Source organism: Macrosteles quadrilineatus, unplaced genomic scaffold (assembly GCF_028750875.1).
Source record: "Macrosteles quadrilineatus isolate MER2022 unplaced genomic scaffold, UCM_ALF_1.0 Scaffold_4__1_contigs__length_99947679, whole genome shotgun sequence".
NCBI lineage: Eukaryota > Metazoa > Arthropoda > Insecta > Hemiptera > Cicadellidae > Macrosteles > Macrosteles quadrilineatus.
This window is the reverse complement of record NW_026542597.1, coordinates 78531483-78557093: the sequence shown is the minus strand read 5'-3', so window position 1 is coordinate 78557093 and position 25611 is coordinate 78531483. Positions and strand designations below refer to the sequence as shown.

At 34.8% G+C, this 25611-nt stretch overlaps 1 protein-coding gene across 2 annotated transcripts; it reads right to left on the bottom strand.

Moving 5' to 3' along the window:
* Nucleotides 1–752: 752 nt before the first annotated feature.
* Nucleotides 753–24212, bottom strand: LOC128992660 (uncharacterized). 2 transcript variants are annotated; one of them, XM_054416352.1, is made up of 5 exons: nucleotides 24073–24212; nucleotides 7671–7932; nucleotides 6760–6804; nucleotides 6043–6206; nucleotides 753–3979 (listed from the first exon to the last, which is right to left on the bottom strand). In XM_054416352.1, the coding sequence occupies exons 2-5, from the start codon at nucleotides 7861–7863 to the stop codon at nucleotides 3701–3703; spliced, it is 681 nt and encodes a 226-aa protein (XP_054272327.1). In that variant the 5' UTR covers nucleotides 7864–7932; nucleotides 24073–24212; the 3' UTR covers nucleotides 753–3700. The 2 variants fall into 2 exon arrangements, with proteins under 2 accessions (XP_054272327.1, XP_054272329.1); XM_054416354.1 differs by having other exon boundaries at nucleotides 7671–7928.
* Nucleotides 24213–25611: the final 1399 nt, after the last annotated feature.

Sequence of the window (25611 nt, the reverse complement as noted above, 5' to 3'; positions counted from 1 at the left end):
ATGGCCAGCAAAACGTAACTTTCGGCCACCACTATACATATGTAATACAGCCAAAAACATCATAGTTTGGGAAAAAAGCATTTTTCCTCTCCAGGGATTAAAAATTAGCTGTTGTAAACAGATGTAAATTTTGATTGTGGCAATCGTATTGATGGAAATTATTTATTGATCGATTTAGTTAATATTTTAGCCTATTGTTTTTGATTGCTCGTAACTTGTTGTACACTGTAATTTATTAATGTACGTTCCGCTACTGATCCTGCATTCATATATATTTAGCCTAAAATAATATGTAAGCATAGCGGTTTTGCTTTAACAGTTGAATCTTCATTATCCAATCTTTGGTTATCAGACCTTATGAGATTTATGACCCTCCCTGTGAATGACTAAATACCATGAAATCAGGAGATTGACCTCCTTTTGAACCTAAGTTCAAGAATCTAACCACCACAACACACTCTAACGGCAATATGATGTCATTTTGATTCATTATTAGAAATACGTAATTTTCAAACACAAAACATCATCATCATTGTTTTTATATGAATTTAAATTGTACATCACAATTCAACCTTATCTGGGGCTGCTCAGGTATATACTTCGCAAAGTCTGAACCTAAACATTCTGAGTCCTCTGTGCAAGTGATTGAAAATCACATATAAATAAAATTTTAAGAAGTTTTGAAACGTTTGATTGAAAAAATTATTTAGGACTTGAGATTAATTCTGAGGTGAAGAAATGAATCTACAGCATTATAGTCAAATAATTTATTCAATTGCAGTGTTATTAACACGGTGGTAAAATAATACATCATTTCAACAAATAATATACAGTTTTACCAACACATCACTTAGCATTACGAACTATAACTATATATATACATACAACACAGAGTAACCCAATTGGACGTAAGATTACTCTGTGCAATGGGACGGATTTTCTGATCAGGCACATGCTGTTCAACAACATACATACAACATATTTACACTTAAGTTAAAAATACAACACTTAACCTAGAGAATAAGAGATTCCTTAATGTAAAATCCATTAATAACACAGTTTGTTTGCTTTATTGCTGTGATTGTTTTTTTACAGAAGAAAGAATCAAATACTAAGTGCTCTGATTGTAATCCTTAAGACGGTTCCGCACATTTTGCCAAATGCTGGGCAGGTACTCTCCGAATCACGACTAATGTAGATGCATGTTTGTCTATTTGTCATTCAGCGAATGTCACTGCTCGCCGTTTCTTGCTCCGTTTTGGTCTTCTCACACATCAAAACGTATGAATATTTCCAAGAGCAGGGAACTGCATTTTGATATGGAAAGTGACAAATATGTAGGCACCTCTGCTCGGAAATCGGCAAATTCCAAAACAAAAACTCGCCAATTGTCTGCGCGAATGCCGAATGTGCAGACTCGCTTTTAGAGTTTTAGATAAAGTATTACCATTGACACAGCTATAATTATAATCTCTTGTAAAATAAAAAGCCTGATTTAACGTGTACTTTATAATGGCTACAGAAGATAATACTGAACACATAATTGGACAAAAACAATCGGTATAAAATAGTCTTCAGCTGACCTTCAACAATGATATTTTTTTATACGACCAAAAGCATCTTTTGAGACTGATTCTTTCTTCTGTGTTTGTTACTGTAGTTTCACCCTAAACTAAATGTGTGATTAAATAATATCTACATACAACGTCATAAATTAAGAGTTTAAATATCGTAAATAAGATTTGAAAGTATTCAACACATCTCAAATTAAAAAAAACTTCATAATTACAATATTCTGTAAAAATAGTATATAGGCCTAAGTTTTATTCATAACAAATTTCTACTAGTAAAAATTTTGATTGAAATAAACTTGTAGGCTAACACCTTTACAACTAGTGAAAGACTATGTTATTGCATTTTGATACACTAAGATATTGCATTCAACAATAAATATATTCATTAAAATGAATTACGGTAACACTATATTATTCATTCAGTATCATTATCTCTGACAATTCCAATGGCATCAGGACAGTTTCTCTGATCTAAACAGATGTCCTGTTTGATAAATGCTACAAAATCAAGCGTAAAATATGTATTTCAATATCAGTGTATATAACAAAAGTGATTGCATAAGCAAAAAGTGTTCATCAAAAAAAGTGTTACCAATAACAAGGTGTGCTTGGTGATTTAAAACTATTAACTCTAAAAAATTGGACAGACCCCCTAACATAGCTGGGACTTGGAATTTATTGTTTAACATATCGTAATTTTTTTTAATACTATAAACCTATTTCAAAAAAACTTGCGAAGAACCTGGTATACTTAGGAGTGATGGTATTTGTGATGATTATACGAGTAGTGATGTCCATAGTGAAAGAAAAAATAAGTATTCAAAGATGGTCTGGCAGATTGCAACAATGGTATTATTTCTTAAACCAAACAATTTTGTGCGCTTAACCTAAATAACAGATGACCATCACATAATATGCACTTGACAACCAGCTGCCTTAAGTTTTTGTACAATAGATAATGTTTTTTTTCCATGACTATAATATAGGTACCAAAAATATACTTGACATATTTTGAGCTTGTATGAATTGCCGTTTACAGCAACACTTTTTTACGTAATATTCTTCTTGTATTGCTGTATTGTGTGATATTCAATTAGCTAATATCTGTGTGAAAGTTTCTTGTGATATGTTTACTTTTGAAGTAAACAAGTGGGCAGATGTGATGACTTACTCAATTAGAAAAACATTATGTGTTATCTTTTGATAAGAGAACACATTCATATTGTATTCTTATATTGGGTGTACTTTTTTCTATTGCAAGCTGCATCTAAACTGAAGTTGAGACTACATTTTTAATTTTTTTTACAACAACCGTTTTAATCTTTTTTCCAACACACATAATGTATTGGAAAGGTTTAAAAACATAACCTTTTATAAGAAAAGCAAAAAAAAAAACTGTTGAAATAGTCTATATTAAACAGTGTTGTGTATTTTTGGGGCGAGTTCTGCTTACCTTGTATTTTTGTTGAAACTATGACAAAATGTTTGAAATGGGACACGCCCTTGAAGGTGTTAAGTACGAGCATGATAGTTCCCATACAAGGCTTGCCGAGCAGGGAGTTCTATAAATTATTTTCCATGTGAACTTGCCTAACTAAGCATTATTATAACATAAAAAATACTCAAGATTTATAGAATATCTATATTTACAACCTACAACTCAATATAAGTACAATAATATAAAAATGCATTAATCATTGCTATAAAAACACCTAAGTACTAAAATATTACACAAGTTTGGAATGTAATGTATGGATATCACTTAGAAAATAATACTGAACTTACAGTTCCTGTACAAAACTAATACTTTTAAATCAGCTCACTGAAATGCATAACAAAATATTTACAATCATATATCTCTAGGGAAGTTTTAAAGCAATTGTAAAAACAACTTATCACAAAGTCAACATAGTCAGAGATTCTAAAATAACGGCAGATGTTCTACCAGTCAGCCAATCAATGGCAGCACATTTGAGTAGGATTGTTCGTAAACCAAAAATAAACTCAAAAGGATTTCAGTAATTCTATCCAAAACAATCTTCGTAAATAGCACAAAAGTGCATTTCACTAACTACGCTAATAAGTTCATTTTTAAATGCAAGGTTTCACACTTTGATTACTTTCCTCTAAAAGCTAGTTTCAGTCCTGGGAACTCTAGGAGTGGAGTTAGGCGATGTGGCGGCTTGAGGCGTCGAGGACGGATGGGTTTTCCCGAAGAGAGGCGACGGTGTGAGAGCTGGATTGTCGTAGGCATACTCCAATGTAGCGTCTTCAGACGGATGCCTCGTACTCAACGGAGTCATAGTGGTTAAGGCACTCTGTGGCACATCTTTGTTGTCTGTGTTTGGGACTCCAATCTCCAGTTTCAAATTCTTCTTACCGTCCACCTCGTTGACACAGACAGCCTGAAATCAAAAGAGTTTTGTATAGAAAAATCTTCATGGTGCGGGGTTGGTCATTATGGTCTTCAAAAGGCTCCCGTTACGGTGACCTAAGGGAAGCAAGCTGATTCAGATTTGATATCAATGCTGTGTTCTTTACTTCATTTACCATTAGTACAACCTCTATGCAATGATAAGACCTTAATTTAGACAGCAATTAACATTATTTTATGGTTATTTAGGTTTTTCCACTGAAATTACAATAATACAAGAATACAATAATAGGGCAACAACCTCCACACACTCTACTTTATCCCCTTCCTCTCTAAACCAATCTATTCAAAAAGAAATCCATATAAGTTCTATACAGTAAAACACCAACTATTCTAACTCCACTCATTCAGATCACAGATCATCCAAATCACCACATGGAGAAAGAAATAAATAAAACTGGCCGTAGAAATTAAGCTTATTGCAGTTTACCGAAATCAATTACATTTGTAAGTGCACCAATTGTGTCCTATATATGGTAAATAAATTGTAGTGAACATTTGTACCGAATTGTCAAAACGTACATTATTAAAATTTGATTTGAAACTACATCTTGTTTATTTTAAATAGTTTTTTTTCTTGAATAATCTAACCATCTGAATCTTAGATTATCCGGATAAAATAGTTGGAGTTCTTCTACAAAGTCTATGTTACATGTTGCTTGCTACACTAAACTTTTATTATTCTTAATATTGAGGATAATGACTTAGTAAATATAACCCTCCTAACAAAAAAACAGGTCTATAATACTCAGCCGATTCCACTGAATATGCAACAAAAAAAACTTTGGATGAATGTTTTTCTGTTAACCAGAAAGTTGTTAGAAAGCTATAGCTTTCAATCCACTTCTATAGAAGCCATCAACAACTCCCAACAACAGAAGGCCTTCAACCTGTTTCCAATTATAAAGTACAATGCGATCTCTTCATTTAACTAATTTCTATGCTAAATACCTGTTGTTCAGGTATCTGCTGTCACAACGAGTGGTTATTTCACTTATTGATCACAACTTTCATTATACACAACCCAATATGCATGATAGAAAATATTGTGGTTATTTTATGTGAAATCACAGAATCAATCATTTAGTTACGAATCTATTTTACCTGATATTTTTTTCCTGCTCATAAACTGTTTATAGAATTACATGTGACAAAAAAAGTCATAGACGTATGTAGCTTGATAGTCCTATAAGGTTTTAGAGTTCTGTAAAGTACAGTGAAACAATTTTCTTGAGTGTTATTTTGCTGTTTTCTTTAATTTTTGTAAAATTTTAGAACTACACAGTACGCTTCAACCTTCAATTTATGTTTTTTCAGAAGTCAAAAATAATATTAGTTACTGTGTTCATAATAAATGATTATTGATATGATGCCGATTCAACAATGTGCGTAATTTTAGGCGAAGGCAAGTAATGGATGAGTTTTGAATGGATAAGATGATAGCTTTGTTGCTGTAGAAATTCAGCTTTTTTGGCCAGGATCCCATATTAGCCCACCGATCTAAGAAAACTGGTTCCAGTTTCGAACCTATATAGGAAAGCTACAAAACTTTTATCAGCAACTCAAAGATTAGGAAGCATGGGCTCTTTAGGGCGCCGGGGCGCACATGTTTTAGGTTTGTTGAGGTCACAAGAAAGAAAAAAATTCCCTTCAAAAGAAGGAGGAGGGGGCGCAAATATCTCTCGGGCCCGTAGCGAGTCACGTGCAAACCGCAATGCTGTATAGGGAAGTTTATAATACTGCAAATGATTAAAGACTTCCTAGGTCATAAGTTACTTAACTAGACAAAGTTATCCTTTGAAATTAAACTTGAAATAGTCCTGCCCAAGGAAACAGCTGATCTTAGACAGTAACAAAGCTACAGAGGCACTTCACTCCATTCTACACTCATGTATATTCAGCTTCAGTGTTCATAAGTATATTGATGTCTTCAATGAGAGAATGTTTTTTTACAGTTATTCAAAATATTTGCTACTAATCCCCATACAATTAATCCCTGATAGTATGAATCTTCAAGACTAAATGAAGACGTACCTTCATAGCCTCGACTTTCTTCTTCTTCATAGCCCCAGTGTTGTACCCTCGGACTCGTTGATATTTGAGCCAAATGAAGAAGAACGCTCCCAGAACCAGCACTAATACCAACATGGAGACGACCAGGGCAGCTGCCGTGTAGAAATAAAATCTTGAAACTGCGGCTGAAATAGGAATCAAGAAATTAAATGGGATACAAAACATATTATGTAATATCTAAATTCACTCTTTAAGTATGGAAAAGGTGTATTGTCGATCTGAGGCATTTAAGTTTTGGTATCGACTTACTGAATTACTTTACTTAGACTCAACTCGAGTAGCTTAAAAAGACGTATCATCATTATGTAAAATCTGAATATATTTTGATGTATGTTTTGTAACATTTAATTATGCATAGATATTTACCAAGCTGTTATTTCTTAATTTACATAAGATTTTATAATTAAGTGTCTTTCTCTTGTGGCATTCATACATACACTACAGAGCTTGAGTCTAATAAATTGTGGTTGTCGTCCAATTTTTATTGTTTTCAAGGAATATACCAAACACCCCTTCAATGAACTAATTTATCTTCAAATAGAATAAATTCAGGTCATTCATGTATTAAATGCATTTATTAGAGTATTTTTCAGTACAAGGAGTGTTCATAAGTTTTAATAACAGATTTTGTTTTTAAATTCATAAAATTTATGTTTTCAAACATTTGTTTTCACTTACCGTTATATTCATCTCTGCTTACAAACATCTTAATTAGGAGGTAATCTGAAAGGAAAAAATCAATCAATCAATCAACTCTCTGAGGACAAAATATACAAAATACAATACAAAATATATATTTTTATGTAACCCTGGGCCTCACACATTTCCTCACATGAGCTTATTGAACAAAATGGGGCCCATTCAAATAATCTATCCTTAAAATGTTTTCTAGTTGCCTTGTTTGCCAGAGAATACTTAGGTATACCGATCGATGCTGGAATAGAGAATATAAAAAGAATAACCTTAAAACTTCAACCCACTTTTAACCGCACTTCGATAAACCAGAAGGGTTATTGAAACCATCAAAAATTCAAATAAGCTGGGCAACAGAAACTGTCTGTTTTTGTGCAGGTAGTTGGCAAACACAGTGAAGATGAAGTTCAGAAAATAATTGTTGATTATTTTAAGAAATACATTTGTATACAGTGATAGATTTTGAGATAAAAATAATGTCAAAAACCATTAGATCTCTTTGAACTAAAATAGCCGTAAAATTCCAACCATTAACTAACATCGTTACACCCTTAGTTTCATATAATCAGGGATTTTATATATTGTTTTAACTAGCTGGGTAGCTGGGGTGCTGACATAACGATAAAACGGCTGCCGGTTCTATTTTGAGCAGTCAATAGCTTTCTGAATTTTCAAAACTGGACACAGCTATCCTTGGTCCTTGGGCTAAATGATCGTCTAACAAAACAGCTGATCTTAGTCAGTAACCAAACTACGCAGATCGATTTACTCCATCCAACACTCACCTTTCATTCAAATTCAGCTTAAAATATGCACGTAGGAGTGTGTCGCTGTCTTATAATCATAATATTGATATGGACTAAATAATCGTAGCTATAAAATCCTACATTTCTAACCTGCACAGTTCTTCTTGCAAGGGTCAGAATCATAGTTGGGACTGTGGGGGTCGCAGATGTCCTCGCAAGGATGACACAGCTGACCTTCTCTGCAGTACTCGGAGTCTTCGCATCGTCTGTCTCCGCAGGGCACCGCAGCAGTCGCCCAGGAGACTGCAATTGCTGCGGCAACCAATAAGCAGCTACGAAGCATTTTTGAAAGAAGCCTCTACATCGGATTCAGGAGCTCATGGCAGGTGTAGGGACATCTCTGGATGGCTATCTGAAAAATATTTATTTTGTTAATGGTGTTATTTGTAATAGTTATGTGGTGAACTATTTAACATTTTAAACTCTTTTTTGGGGGTTTCTAGTATCAAATTGCCTGCAACTAAGGAATTCACCCATCGAGTCACATTCCACATCAGCTTTCAACTGTTTATTTTAGATGAGCCTCTTCCACTAGCTTTCCACAGCCGGGGTAACTCGTCGTAAGCTCATTAGTTAATCCTGAGACAAGATTTAAACCCTCAATCCAGTGGCGGTTCTAGGACCTTGTCAAGATGGGGGCTACCGGTGGTGTCCCACAACAAAAGGGGGGTTCGGGGTAATCTGGTTAATTTGCTTATAACTGTAGTTGAAAACCTGTGTTCTGTTATGTTAAATTTATTTTTCCAGGGGGCTTTAGCTCCTACAAATCCCCCTTGGAACCGCCACTGCCTCAATCTACGGTGTGTACTGTCTTCTGGCTGTAGAGACAACTTAGACTGCTCAGCCAATAAGTCGGTCGCCTCGGTCAATGAAAAGCCAACCAAATTTAGCTTTAGACTTGACTTCCCGGCTGCAGTTCTGTCAGGTATAGCTTTTAGCTGTTTTAGATGAACTGTTTCATAATCAAGTATAATAATCTTTGATATATTCATCAACAAATTCGTATTTATAGTCAGGGATGAGGTACAATTGGTGACATTACTTAGTCATTTTTAGAAAAGAAATGTTTTGTTCTAACATTAATTACACCATCATAAAATTAATATGCAAAGATTTTGCCACCCTCGCAAAATCTTGGGCAAAATATTGGGCTGTAAAGTCACTGCCTGTGTTTTATAATAATGAGCTTATTTCAGGATCAGATAAACCTACTTATTATGGGAACATCCATCATTCATGGTGAAATTAAAACCGAATTGTTCCTGGAGAAGTTCATTTTAATATCAAGCAAGGAAATTTATGTAAAACCAAGATTAATTGCCTCATTATTTTATAGTACTAATGCTAAAAAAACAAGACAGTTAGTGAGTCGGTGGCTCAGTCGGTAGCGTCGCGGACTTCGGGCCCAAGGCAGCAATGTCGTGGGTTCGGATCCTGGTCACTGCCGATAACATTTTATCAGTACAGTTCACCTTTGTACTGTACCGGCTCACTCCTTGCTTTGCTGTAAACGATCCACGCACGGGCGCTTAGTCTATGTGGAAGGGCAAATGTAAGGTTAAAAGAGGCCGCCAACCTCTTTTTTTATAAAAAAAAAGACGTGTTGTAAATATTATGTTCGAAGTGTACCTTTTTACCACCCTGTTTTTTATGCACAAATTCAAATTCAAATTCTTTAACTCATCACATCTTATAATGCACAAGGTATAAAAGATTGGAGTGTCGTCACATAAACTAAAACTAATAAAGTTGACAGAAGTAAAATATCTCATAAATAACCAGAAAAGACCTTATCATTCAGCGTGCTCATACCTCATAACGTCATACGTCTCACAAGTCATAAGTTTATTTTAGACTTCAACATTTTTGGCTCGTACCTGGATTCAAATCCATTTTTTTAAGTTTGGTCATTACCGGTTGTCGCACAGTTTGAGTCTATTTCAGGTGATTACCAAAGGTACGAGACTTTTAACTATGACGACCTAACGACTTGTTTTGCCTGATGGCCTTCGGTTTATCGTGACTTGGACTAATGAGTTTCTCGTCCACTCACCTTGAACTTTAATATACCTTCCATACAACACATAACAATCCTAGTGTGTTATTAACTTCTAAAGGAGGGTCTTGGGTCTTGTAAGAAACATTGTATGTACCCTCGTTGCCTACTGGGTACAGGGTAGCGTCCTTGACTTCCAGAGCGAGAAGGTGGGTTTAATATCTGTCTTTATCAATACAATTGGTGGGGTTTGGCCGTTTTTTCTTTCAAATTTAGAATGTTAAAATTTGAACTACCATTAAAGTAGACACTTGCGGGAAAAATAGTTTGTGTTATAATAGTTGATTTGACCCATATTTTTCTATATATTCCTGTGAGGAAATGGAATCTTGTGTAAATGGTTACCTACATGTTAATAATTATAGAACCAACAAACGACAAACCAAGGCCCAACTAGAACAAACACACGTTTCATAGCATTATCAAAAGTACCAAGTTTATTAGGAAACACAAACAAAACACAGTTTATAATACAACATGTTTTTATATTATTTTAGGGGTTGTGTTTTTAGTGTGCTCAATTAAAAAATGACCCTGGCGTTGAAAAAAACAAGAAAAATACTTTACTTTTGTAGGTAGGTATCCTAAAGTTCCAATGAAGACTTTAGGTGCCTAAAATCAAGAAGACAAGGCACATGGTACCGTAGTTGTTTTGGATGCTATTTTTAACACAGTTTTTTCCAACAATGCCAAATCACCAAACAGTTAAGATTAAATATTTACCCATGCGTAGCCTTATATACTGAACTTTTAAGTCCCAACATTCCAATCGTGTTTGCCATATTCAGCAAACATGCTCGATGTTACAATGCTGACTGAGAAACCGACACGAATGTTATCAGTAACAGCAGGTTGTGTGTTTGTCGGTGCACACATGTTTGTTCAACAGCTGATAAGTTCGGCTTCCGTCCCTAGTCAGGTGTTTGGGCTCTTTCTTGGAAGGCTGTAACAATGACGACGACGCTATTTAGTCGGCCGTGTTCTTTAGGCACTGTTGGCGCCGCGCAGCTATGGTTGGGGGATTATAAAGGCCGTGGAATTTGAAGTACAGTAATTGTTGAGAGTTTCGTTACATTATAGTTTCGTCGTTTCGTGATGTTTTAGCCCAGGGAGCAGAAAACCCACAGGACTTAGGCTGTTCTAGGAACATAACCTCTTCAGCCAGTTTTGGTACACAGATAATATTCCTAATTTAAAAATGAAAATCGTGCTTTAAAAGATGCAAATTGTATTTGTGTGTTTTATTTTTATTTTTCGGCTATAAATACCAATGAAACCACACCCACCAATACAAAACTGTTACATAGGTCTTAAAAAGACCTATGTATCAGTTTTGTATTGATGGAAGATATTAAGTATACACTTGTATTTAATTAACTAATAATCCTTTCATAAGTAAAAGATCTTAAATAAAATTTAGGTCAAAGTGTTTTCCTGGCTGTACCGAAACTGCCACGACGTTTTATGATCATAATCCATACCGAAACTGCCACGCCAATTAGTGAGGATTATAAGGGTGTTTTTGAGAATGCTAGAAACACTGAAACTGCCACGGCGGATTCCTCAGGAAGGGGAGGTTGGTTTGGCAACGTGCAGGGAGAAACGGGAATGAGAATATCCCACACTCATCACAGTGACGATTTTTAAACACAACACTTTACTTTACTCATAACTTAGTTAAATGCTTTTCATGTCGCTACTTAAAAGAGGCCATACTAACTGTGTACTTATTTAAATCAAGTATCAATAGAAAAAGTCATTTAACTACCGATGAAGTCAGAAATAATTAAATAATATGTTCTAAAGGATTAAGATTGCAATGGAATGTAAAATGTTTCTTACTAAATGTATTATATGAATGCTCTTAACCCGTTATAGTGAATTACTGGCGTTAAAGAACTCGATAAACACATAATTTATCATTAGATTTGAAGTTTTCAGTTTATAAATATACCAAGGTGTAGGTAGGCATCGTCAAAATTGCACAATAAGAAACATAATCTAATGCAAATAATAGCACAACAGGTTACGTGTCCTGAAGTATAAATAAAACACAATTGTGATAAATATGTTGATCATATTTGGCGAATTTATTGATTTCATCCTATACTATTAATATTTTGCAAAAAAAAAACACTTTTAACCTCGCCGTAGCAGTAAACCCTAGGTGTTTGTTAAATCTAATGTTATTTAAATGGGGAATAAATATGTCTTGTTGATGGACAATTTTAGTAAGAATCCAATCAAACAAATTGAAATTCACTTAGTGTGCAGGTTTGCTGCGGGCTGCGGTGGAGGTAATGTATTTAGAAATGAGCTGGGAATACCATGAAAACATGCTTTTCAGCAATGAGTTGGAAATACTGCGCGCACTGCGTTCCAATTGTCTTAGGAATTGGCGTCGAAGTATGAGATCCTTTGTGATGACTAGAATACACAGAATTGAGTTCGAGTCTATCCAGATTTTGTTTAGTACGAAATACGAATAAAATACAAGACTAGGCCAAGAAATATACAGATACAATTATACTTGTATACATAATGCGAATAATGTGCAGGTTTACATTAATAATACCAGATAAAAACATCAAAATTGATAAGTATACATTTTAGATACGGTTGATAAAAAATAAATCCTAATTAGCCTAGGCTACTTGTAGTGATAATTCAGGGTCACCTAATTCTGCAAACCTAGAAACCGGGAATAGCACGTGAATTTTAAGTATCAGGAAAAAGTCCGTGAGTTGTAGAATTTAGTAAGAAACCGGGAAATAAAAATGGTCAAATATTTGCCGTAAAATCCACCCGAAACACAGAGTTTACACGTTTTGCGTAATCGAAAAACGCCATTGCGAGAAACTACTGTAGAAATGACCACGAATATTGGCGCAATATCGATAGATCATCACACACTGAGCCGCAAGTGCAAGATGATCATTAATTTTTCGTCGATCGCAAAAAATAGTTACGGGTGTTAAAATAATCGCTGGAGATGAATGCGAATGTTGCAACAATTGTGAAATCATCACCGGTCATCATCATTGCTGTCGTAGTTTACCTTCACAGTTATTTCTGCGTTTGATCGCTAGAAATTATCACGGATTTGGCCACGATCGTAACATACGATCACGGATGTTCGTTAAAGTTTCTTACGCCGATTCTTCATTTTTAGGCGTTTCCGTGATCGCAAGTAATAATCTCGGTCGTTTCTATGATCACAGAAAATTGTCACGGATGTTACGCCTGGTGGGAAATCAACACGAATTTGCTTCCCATTTTCTCATGTTTAATTAGAATGAAATGAGACTCGGTGTATGTTTTTGCATATTTTTTAGTAATATACCTCAATTATAAATTTTGTTTATTCACATATACAGGGCTGGGCAAAAGTATGGACATCACCAGTTAACTTTTTAATGGGTTACGCCAAGAAAACAAAACTCTGTACACGTCTCTATATCACGCAAGTGAACTTTTTGTTGTATTCGAATTTTCCAAAAATGGGTTATTTTGCTGGCCCCATCGAGTGACACCTCATATTAATAGGCCATTAGTCGAAGAAATATATATCGAAGAAAGAATATCGACAAAAGCTAGAGGTCTCTATCTAAACTCAACCCACTACAGTGACTGTAGAATGGTACGCGTTAAAATCTTTTCAGTTACTGTTACTCGTTGTTATATATAATATGTAAAGCATTTTGCTCGACATCCTCCCCGATTTTTTCTCTAGCAAAACCACTTATTAACACCACACTTTGTATAACAAAACGGTAGCCGTCTACTAACAACGCCGCGCCCTTTCTCTTCGTTTCAAATATCTTATCCTCCATCGAAAGACTATCAACTAAGTATAACGGTATAACTAACACACCAACACCCTTACTACTAACTCTCTGAAGGATGGCACAAAACTGTTGAGAAATACCGAATTTGAAAAATATTACATGAGTCAAGCTATTAGGAGGGCATTCCACTGAGATTCCACGTGAACGCCCCTCTGCAGACCATGGTTGGGTACAGTATTTGTAGTTCTGCAACCTAGCGTCTTGGGCGAATAAAACTATTTTTGAATATTACAGTTTTACAGTATTATATTAGTAGTTGATCACCTCTCGTGTAATTAAAAGCGTCGAACAGATCATATAAAATGCAGTGTTTTAAAAGTGGTAAATGAAACATAAAACTTGTTTCTTAGTGGTAAATAATTATTAATTAAAGCAAATATATTCTCAAGAGACGGAATAAATACTTATAAAGTAAATACTCTAACAGTCGCAACACTAAAAACTTAAATTAACATAAAATAACTCCTAAAATATAAATACGAAAGGGCAAATCAATCACTTATTTTTCCAATCAACGTATTATTGTGAAAGAAAAGGTTAAGACAGAAATGGGAATTTTGAGTCTCCCGTTTCTCCCCGTCTATCTGGGGAATCCGCCGTGGCAGTTTCAGTGTTTCTAGCCCTCTCAAAAACACCCTTATAATCCTCACTAATTGCCGTGGCAGTTTCAGTATGGAGCATGATCGTAAAACGTCGTGGCAGTTTCGGTGTCCCCGTTTTCCTTATATAATTAGACGAAATCGTATTGGATGTGTTCCACATTAACACACCTATTCACCACAAACTATGATATTTATTTTAGCGAACTAATGCATTTTATCCAACAGATTCCTAATGCTTTGTATAATTGACTATATTTCCAAATATATGTTCGTGGAGAGAAATACTTGCGTATGAAAAGAGCAACAAGTCGTTGACTCGTTGGAGAGGCAGGAACGGAACGGCGAGAAGGAATTCAGGACCAGGACCATTCCAGGAGGACCCAGGATTTCCCCTCCCTCACTTCCCCTCCTTCTCTTTCCATCGCCCCCCTCTCTCTTTCTCCTCACAACCAGGATGACTCATCCGCCTACCTGACTCTCTCTTTCTCTCTCTACAGGATGTTCACCTATGTCTAATTAGGATCTTTGTTACACGTATCTCCCAAAGTTCCAACCCTCCAACCAAGGACGAAGACCCCATCACAGGTGCAGCGAAGCAAAAACTAGCCAGGCTGCTAGACTATTACTTTCCGTCTTTTGAAAATCGGAGGGCAAAAACTAGGGTTCACACCTGACGTTTTATAGGGTTTGTGGTGATGATATAGAATCAAGTTTGTGGAGTAAAGATATTCTTGACTCAAGTGAATTGACTAATAAGTGGGGGTTTTGCCAGTTCGACTGTGAGAAAAGGCAAAATCGTGGACTATTTGATGGTAGCCTGAACCAGCTGTTGTTGAGCTTTTCGTTTTAAACAAATGGCCATTGGCCCCGACAGTCTATCAGCTGACAAAGTAAGAGCCGATCTTAGCCAGTTGCAGAGCTACAAAAATTCTCTTTCGCATCCCAAAGGCATCTTCCATTCATATTTGAGTTGGAATAGGTCTTAATTGCGTCTCAATCCCATAAAAGAGGTAGATGAAAAAATAGGGTGAGTCCTATTTTCTGACGAATTTTTAGTTTGATTCCAAATACAGGTGATTCAAAATATCCGGAAACCCGAACAAAAACAGCTGTACGAAATCTATGTGATGTATGGAGTAGTTAATTGGAAATAAATTCCATTCCATATCCCATAAACATAAACATAACGACATATTCCATAAACATGTTACCCACTTAACATCCTAAATTGATTATCGAAAGTTTTTTGTTAGATGTTGACACACAGTTACTGTATTCTCGCAATGAGCAAGAACTGCAAGATTAAAAGAGGACGAGCCGCAACTAATTTCAAACGAATTAGTTTAATTTCAATGCATTCGAAGCGTTTGTTTGGAAATCTGGTTCCAAAAAAGTATTTACTTTGGCAAGGGGCCTCCTCTATTACTTCTAATTTGCAATAACTGTTTAAAGTATGTTCAGCTCGCTCTTTCTCTGCATTTCCTCATGCTCATAATGGGTTTTACGATATCCTTATAATTGAATCCGATAACAGCTAACCAATTAGCCACGTATACTTATGAATGAGTACACTTGCACGTAAGTACAATACAAGCATTTCGTATGACTCATAGGTACGTGCCTAGGCAAACAATCGCACTGATAAGTAACCAGTAACTGTTCAACTGAGAACTGATAATGTATGCATACTGATTGAAACAGACGATGTCGCTAACAACATGGTGCAATGATTGTTTCTTGTAATAAATCGTTATAACAGACTAAACATTTTACAGACTTCCCAAGTAGGGTAAAAATTTGAAGCTAAAAACGTGGTGCAATCTGTTTATGGCTACCAATTAATGGCAATATTCTGTGTCAAGTGATAAATCAATCAGCTGTTTGATATGATACTGCATTGATTTTAATTAATATCTAACCCAGTACACTAGTACCCTCTGGTGAGATTACCATGAACTTCATCTTTTCTTGGCTTCAAATTTTTACATTACATGGGGAAATTATTGTGTGTACAGTATATAGTCAATGAAACGTACGTGATGCATTATATTTATGACTTGAAAATGTTGTATAATAATAATTATTATTACTATTTAATATGAGGACGCAACTAGGGGTATTTAACTCAAATATTACCGAGGGATGGGAAATGGCTTGTGTAACTTTGTCACTAAGATATAATTTCTTTTGCCAGGATCTTCTATTAAAATCCAAATGATCAAGGAAAGTTTGGGACTAGTTACGAACTATCCAAAAATTCTTACCTTTCTCAGGATTGAACCATCGACCTTCTGATTAAAGGATGAACACTAAAACTCTAATAGATCTATATATTAAACGTTGAATATAAAATATGACTAAAATACTGTCCATAGAATAGTAAGGATCAAGAGTGTTGTCTTTTAGTACTGTGATTGGACTTTACATCTATTGTAAAATCGCAAATTTTCATATATGTGTTTCAGGGTAGGTTTAAATAATATTGTTCAATAAACTTTGACATTTATTCAATGATAAAATACTTGCGAGCGCGAAGCTGCGATCAAAATCTAATTAAGCTAAAAAAACCATACAATAAATAGTACAAATAGGCAAATTTATCGAAAAGGTCTAACCTTATCTTTCATTAAAATGTATAGGTGATACTAAAACAGTATAACTATTTGAAAGATTAAATATTGTATCAGGCTTTGCGACAAAGCTGGCTATCTATACTCAAACACAAAGTTCAATGTTTACTTATGATAGCATTTTTACAATGCGGATATTATACATTATCTATAGGCTAATATTAAAACGAAACAGTGTTTTTTTATTTCACGATTCTGAATCAACCACTCGACGGATTTTCATGATTTTTGTGTTGAAAGAAAGATAATTTTGAGAACTAGGGAATGTCGAAGCCATAAATTTAGTTTAGGGTCCCAGTTTTTTAGAAATTAAGTTTTAATTTTTAAAAAGTCTAGCAGCCGACGGTAAGATTCTAAACTAGCTTTTGGCATAAAATAATTTGCTTAACATAACAGCTGTAAACATTCAGCTTTTGTGTCACAAATTCAGCATTTGGATAAAAATGTAAAGACATACTTAGGGTTGACTTATTTATACTATGTGTAATGCTAATCATTGGTACGTTCAATTCTTCTGTAAGAGGATGACAGATTAATTAAATATACATAGTAAATTACTAAGATGTTCAAATTATTTTTTAAAGCAATCTTTGTAATCTTCGATTTGTTTTGGAGCAATATAATTTGTTTTAACTAACAGCTGGTTAAATATAAACTATGGAACTATGAGGTTAATTAGTCACTGATTATAGGAAATATGATTATAGGAAATAGGTAAGATTAGTAGAGATAATTAGACCACAGTTTAAAATATTTTAGACCAAAATTAATTAAACCACAGTACAAATCGAGGCTCTGTACACGAGTCTTAATAAAAAGGGATATATGCAAATTATTTTACCACTCCACTTTTCAAGTAAAGAATAGAAAAATAACAATGTTTACATGTTTTAATTCTTCATGGTAGCTTTTTGTTTACAATTAATGTCTGTCTGCTTTAACTTTGTTTGGATTAGGCCCGTAAGTATTGATGTCATAAAAAGAAGATCAAGAATAATCAGGAATCACGATTTTAAATTACCACCTCAACCTCAGCCGGGTTTTATACAAAGATAAACAGATGGATGATATAGATTGAACACAACGTCAACATTGACCTAGGATACTGCAATTAGACAAACCATCCTTTTATGAAATCGTGTTCAGTTGTGGTTACGTTTGGGGGTGCCTATATCAGCGCCCCCAAACGTGAAAATATCACTTTTATTTCAACTATGAATATATTGTAGTTTTAATTAACTATTATGGGAAATTACGATATACATTTATTCAATGAGGGTGGGTAATTATCAAGGATGGAACTGATAACGGTATGGATAATAAACATTGACAATTACGTCATTAGCTTTACTAGCGTGTTTACTTTTTATATTCCTGCTACATGTGGCCAGTTCTTTTTTCCAAATTAATGTTATTTGAACCAAACAGCTGTTTCAAAACAAACTTTTTTTTTAAGATTTTATTAACCGATCAGCATTTTATTGCTATACAGGTTAGGTATAATATAAGAAAGACAAAAATAACATTATTAATTACATTAACATGGATAGAGGTCAGCTTAGCCCCTCAGGCACTTATTGTCACTGTTTTAGCGGGTCGGACTGAAAAGGCACTGTCCACCAATGAAACACAAATCAATGAAAACAAAACAATGGTTATAATAAAACATCTCGAGGCAATCTGGGTTTTAGTCGGAGTCTCTGGATTTCAGAAGGTTGGCCTGTGTTATAAAATCCAATGCTGCTGGTTAATGGAAGTTTTGTAAAAAATTTTGATGTAACTTTCTTGATAAAATCTTCTATAGGTTTTATTCCCAGTTCTAAATGTATTTGACGGGTTCGAAAATACCAGGGACATTTTAGAATTATCCTTAAAACTTTATTTTGAAATGTTTGCAGTTTGCGAATTGAGCTTGGTGAAGCAGTTCCCCATACTGGGCAGGCGTATAACAATAGTGGACGTACAAGTGTTTTGTATAAAAGGGTTCCATTCTTCATAGACATACATGATTTTTTGTTGATTAAAGGAAACAATTTTGATAATCTGCCATAAGCCAAATTTAATTTTTTATTAATATGAAATTTCCAATTTAACTTTCGGTCGAAGTATACACCGTTTTTTTTTCAAATGAATGTTATTTGAACCAAACAGCTGTTTCAAAACAAACTGTTATTGTTTTTACTTTTCTTTGTTTACACTTATTTATTTAGCAATTATTAATGCAGTGAAATTGATATAAAGGATAGGTGTGACGATTAGTTTTGATGTTAGGACACCAAAGTTAAATTATGTGTACTGTGAATTTTATTGGATATTATCGTTTTATTTTAGGTCGTTTCTATTCAGACCTACTTGAAATTAGTATGTTTTATCTATGGTATAGTAGTTGTATTGTGGTGATAATAATCATGGAAGAGGCAGGTATGCTATGGAAGGTGGTATCGTTGACTAGGTCTATACACTTCTCAATTGACTATTACTCTCTCTACTGTAGGCCTACTTATAATCAGTGTGCGTCTGTGCGAATCGCCTGCAAATCTCACTTCAACGCTTTTCACATCGTAAAAATTACAGAATTGCTGTTTTATTGTAAAATTATCAGATTTAAAATGCATATCGTATATGCCTATAATGGAATAAAAACATATTTGGTCACACAACATTTGTTTACAAGATGATTTTTCACATTAAAACTGCAAGAAACTATGTCTTTATATGTGTAAACTAGCTGATCTGAATTGTACACGGTTTTAACTGACTACTGAATTCCCGTACGTAGGACGGGCTAACACCTCGTCATAACAAAAAACAAACTAAAGGTGTCTGCCCTTTTCACAACTTTTTGGCTGTAATAAATGGCCCAATGAGTAAATACTATTTAAGCAGCTACTGTCATGTCATGACAGAAAGGTCATATTCCTTTTAAACTAGATCACATCATCCTTTATAAGATACGTTTATTAATAATGCATGTAAACGTAAATATTTACGTAACAGCTAATTTACAGTATTTTTTTGCTTTTTGGAAATGCCACATTCTTCTGTCTTTTGAATTATTTGTTGCCAACGAAGCCGCACGACCATATAAACGAGGAGGCCACTAGAATAAAAATTTTTATTTTCAAGAATAAAAACCAAATTCACTTCAAGTATATTCCAATACACCTAACATGCCGTAAAGAGATTATATTGACAACTTTATGTAATCGATAAGGCTGAGACAACTAACTGACATCCCCTGTGTCAATGTATTTTAGCTTTAACAGTAACCCCACAACCAATTTCTCAAAACTGTGCTAGAGGGTTATTCATTGGCACAGAAGTGCGATGTGAACTGACGTGACGTGACGAAGGAAAAATCAAACTTACACTGTAACGGATATACCTCCCTTTGAAGTTAGAACGTGTCTTCCCAACAAACAGATATTTTTTTCAAATAAAATCATAGATTAATCTGCATTACACTGATGAAATCGCAGAATTGTTTAACTACATAAGATCCACCAATACGATTTTAACACAATTAAATGGTTCTTCCAAAGGAAGAGATATCAGATAACATACTAATAATAACTCCGATGACGTACGATATGGGAAATATTTTATTCATTGAATGATCAACCATATTTGGTAACTAATGCAATTAATTTCTTTACTGTTTTTACACTTATTACTCTTTAAACAATGCTAACACGACTCAATTTATCGCACTAGATGAATTAGCGTAAGCCTTGAAAGTAACCGTCGATTTCGACGGGTTTCGCGTAGTATAATAATAATACAAATACATATAATATGTTGCAAACTTCCTTTGAGGTGGTCCGTGCTCAAATTGCGCTGTTTAATATGGTCCAAAACTAATTTCTGAGGCGAAATGAATCCAGTACAATACCATTTACCTTTTCAAGATTGTTTTTGTTTAGAACAGTTTATTAGTTACATAAATAGAACTGCTAATTCACAATAAATTTGTGGATTTTAGATCTATCTAGTAGCCTATTTGAAATACATTTTCACATACTGTTTAGTCCTCAGCTATTAAATTACAATTCACGTTTAAAAGGTTATAAAAAAAGTTGGTCAGCATAACTGGATCTTTGAAAGTGGAAACGTGAGGGGACGAAGCCCTAAAGGAAATTACCTTTTGAAATACCATTCGCAGGTGCGCTAGATCAAAGCTTTAAAAAGACACCTCAATCGCAAAAAACTGTTCAGTATGATGTTGGAAAAAGGATATTACAGGGAACCCCTTATATGGATAGATTAACACAACCTGCTAATCTTAACCATTACATGCGTAAATAACATGCTCTCCTAAAACAATGTTAAAATATAGTTATTCATTAAATTATTCAAAGTAAAGCTTATAATCTATTTATGTAGCTGTCTCAAAAATCCGCATTAAACAACATGTTATGTTATTTCAAATTCGTAAAAAAACTCCAAAAAAACTCCACTTTTTATCTTATTTTTGGACTTCGTAAAATATTTTGGTTCATAGAAATCAGTTTGTTAGGAAATATACCAAGATTTCCCGCCGGGTTTTCAGAACCTAGTTTTCGTGGCGATTTTATAATCGGCAAATAAACCAATTTCATCATATAGTTTTCCGTATACTATAAGATATTATCATAGATAAAAGGTTTATTTGGTTCAAGAAAACGTCGATTTAACGGTTACTTTTATTTTGTTTTACAACCTTAATTGTTTTAATTAGCATTCTATAATTTGAATCCATAATATGATTACTGTTTGTGTACCGTACGCTGTAAACGATTCGCGTGTATTTAAAAACATCGTTGACTCATGAACACAGTGTCGTTTTAGCGAATTTCCCATATAGGGAATAAGCTATTACCGTAGGTCTCATGGTAAGACCTAGACTCGGGACCGATTTACTTTTTCGTTTTGAGGTCCCCAGAGGCCAAAAACACCATCCGTTCAAATTCATATATATATATATATTTATATATATGTGTCCGTTAGCGCGATAACTTGAGCAAATATTATCCGATTTTGATGAAATTTGGTACAAACGTGTAAACCTACGTTTATTCGAACGAGTTCGCGAACCAGCATAATCGAACGATGGGAACAGGGGTTTATGGGGGGTTTTATGGGGTAAAAATGGGGTTTTCCCATTTTTAACCCTAAAAATAAAAATTTTTGCAATTTCTTTCTCGACCATTTTGTAGAGCTTAAAAAAAGAAATAATTTAGTATATTGAAGCGCTGTTTTATGCCTAACAGTCACGGAGAAAATTCAAAAAAAGTGTAATTTAAAATTCCTATGTTATTCTTATGGAGAAAATGAAAACTGTTGTAGTTTACTTGTTTATGGGTATATGTTGATAAAATTTGGCAAATTTATTTATTTCATTCTATACTATTGACATATGGTCAAAAAACACTTTTTACCTTCCCCGTAGCAGCAAACCTAAGCTCTGGTTAAATTTAATGTTATTTAAATTGGGAATAAATATGTCTCATTTATGGAAATATTTTAGTAAAAATAATCAGACAAGTTGAAATTCGCTTAGTCTGCAGGTTTGCTGCGGCGGGGGTATTTCTAATTGTTAAGGTTTGTACTGTATTTTAAAAACCGCGAAACCGCGTTTGACCATAGAAAACACCACTACTGTATTACCATGTTTTCTGTGGTTTGACAGATAGTCTTGTCAGTTGAATGATAAAATAACTCAATAGGTAGATACTCCAAAAATTAAAATGCAAACATGCATTGGTACAAATCTCAACCGGAAATCCATATCAATTTAGGGATATCTCTTTTTTGTAATTTATCCTTTTCTTATCAATGACAAAGTAAATAACAAAGCTCTTGCGTATTCTGTATGATAATTCAGCTTATGCACGTCAAAAGCTAAGCACGCGAAAACTGCAAGTGCATTCATTACATTTAAAATATAATACTTTCCCTCACGCAAATATAATTCAGATACTTCATTTTTACTACATGCTTCACATCGTCGGTTCTACGATTGTGAAAAATGCTTGGTATATAAAACTTGGCACTGTTACAGTTTACTTTCACTTGTCGATTGCTAACGGATCTGTGTCAAGAGAGTATTACAATACATTCTATAGTATTCTATAGCCGTCTTAACGGTGCGAAAGACGCAACATTATGAAGAGGGGCTTATACATAATTATGTAAAATTTCAATAATTAGATGTTCCGAATAACAGTATACAAGATTATAAATGAATACTGAGTCTGGCAATAATTTTGGTGAAATCTGAGACGACCGAGAAAATTATCTCTGGATATCTTAGTATGATACACGCAAATAATTTTACAAAACTGATCAAACTTGTTTGCGAGACCCGCCGCAAGAAAACTTTTTTGTAACATCACATCGCACTGTGATTCCCCGTGCCCATACATTGACATATTCTACAATCGTTCACTATTGAATCGTTGAACCTACTTATATTATTAGGAAATAAGAGTGACAGAACCGCTTCAACGAAAACGGCAAAAAAATAACAGAATATTGGTTAATAAATGTGTTACTGTCTAGCTACCGCTTCAGTGAAACCTGATACGCAGACTAGACAAGGATCTCAACTATATAGGTTATACATTACTGAGCCAATTGGCAAAACTGTTCCTTCACAGTCAAAATATTTTTTTTTTTAAATCGTCAAAACCTCAAAACAAATCAAAGTGCAGTACACGCAAGAAAATCCATGATTGCCTTTTGGAAGATTCCATTGCACTGCACTGCGATTTCGCTATACCCTGGACCATATCATACAAATGCAGAATTATCAAATGTTGCATTAACTTTGCTTGCTAGTTAGTGAGTAAATACAAGTATATTTTTTACATAAAATGTCAAAAACTTATAATAAACCAATGTGTGATACATGAAAGAAAATCGACGATCTTTGGAACGGGCCATTGTACTGAGTTTCGCACTCCCTAAACACACTTTCCAATCGTCGACTTGCCTTACTTTAGTCAGTACCTATACCAGTTAATCAAAGCAAAATATACTTAAAAATAATTGACAAAACCTTCAAACAAATCGATGAGCGATATACGCAAGAAAGTATTTGATCCTTGGAACATTCCATTATACTGGTTTAGTTAGCACTCCCATACATTGACGTACCCTACATACACTTTCCAATCGTTGACTTAACTTACCTAGAGAGTAAATCGGTAAATCCAAGCAACAATTACTTCAAAACGTCAAAACCTTCAACCAAATCACTGTGTGGATACGCACATCTACGATCTTTGGAACATTCCATTGTTAACGAATCTCGCACTCCCATACATCCATGTATCCTACATACAAAACATACACTTTCCTATATAATTAACTCACCTAGTTAGAAAATCAGGATCGAATCACTTCACTGCACAAAACGGAAACTACAAAACACGTAGAACATAGAGTCAAGGTCTTTTTCCGAGAGAGGTACGTACCTACGTACCTTCACCATCACCACCACCTTAGTGACTTGATGACGTTGCTATAGAAACCGGTACAACAGTAACAGAGGGGGGGTGTCCCCCTCCAGGTACCTGTCGCCCACACACTAACACTAGCACCTGCGGCCTTCCCGCCAAGCCGCCAACCGTGGCGAGGTAGCGATTTTATTGTTCCCGTCGTCTCTGTACGCCCCTGATTACACTTCGCTTCGTATTTTGTTTATACTCCGTTCAAACAGCCGTGGCACCTGACGGATTAGGACACCCCATGGAAACCCTTGGGGCCTCCTAATCCCTCAGGTGCCACGGCTGTTTGAACGAACTATAAATGCATGACAAGGATCCGAACACATATTTTCTAGCATACTAGTGCACCTGTTCTTCGAATTCGAGCAATTGTAAAGTATTAAAGGTGTTATTTCAAAACGAATAACAGTCATAATTTCCGATTACTTAAAAGATTCAACTCAAAGATAATGTAATTACTCCATCTTCAGTTATCGAATATGAAAACAAACTCACTCTGAAAACGAACCCTCTTGTGTGTATCATGTGTTTACTATGAACAGCTTCTTCGTCTGTATAAGTAAACAAAATCTTTTCTTCGTAAGAAATACATTGGGGTTTTGATGGCCTGTAGGGCAAAGTCCGAGGACTTTTATATAACAGGAATTGGTGAAAGGGGGCTACAAAAAAATGCTTAATTTTGACACATCGTTTGTACAAATCCGTCCACTGTTAACAGAGAAGTACTGTTTCTTAGAAATCGCCTTCACGTATATACAAGGATTGAGGGTTTTTCAAAGGTAAATAAACAGCTGATTTTTGTTACAAAGTTAGTACAGCTTATCTATAGATTGTACAACACTGTATTAAGGATTTTGTAATGGATGTAGGTTTAACAGAGGCCTATCTTACTGAAATATTTGTCAGGAAATATGTGTTATTTGCTCCCAGTGACATTACTCCCACTCTAAGACTGCGATATTTGCTCCCAGTGTCTATATGACCGGGTGACTCACCCCTCGAGGCACTGGCCGATGGACCAGGGAATACCTATTTACTTCACACTATCATCCTCTCTTCCAACATTTTTATGGGTAATAATTCCAACGCTTTTCCTAGGAGTAGAGTACATGACGACAAACACTCTTTCAGCAGGGAGGGAACTGTCCCTACTGGGAGCAAATGTCACTGAGAGCAAACAGCAGGACACCATTTGTCAGTAAGGTAGCTCTAAACCTGCTGTTTAACTTATCCACTGCAAAGTCCATAAAACCCTAGCCTAAATTTATATCTTTTCCAAAAACGTCACATATATAAAGTTACGAACTTTTGACGAACGTGTAATTCTCATAACTATCAACTAGAATGAAAGGTCTAAAAAAATTCCGAAATAAAACTTAGTTTCCCGATAAATCCTCTCCTATGC

Excerpts from the sequence above, each read along its gene's own strand:
- LOC128992660 (XM_054416352.1), bottom strand. The coding sequence starts at position 7,863 with ATGCTTCGTAGCTGCTTATTGGTTGCCGCAGCAATTGCAGTCTCCTGG. Across the intron at positions 6,805-7,670 it reads TTGCAAGAAGAACTGTGCAG|ATTACCTCCTAATTAAGATG; the intron begins GTTAGAAATGTA and ends TTTTCCTTTCAG. Across the intron at positions 6,207-6,759 it reads AAGCAGAGATGAATATAACG|CCGCAGTTTCAAGATTTTAT; the intron begins GTAAGTGAAAAC and ends TTCCTATTTCAG.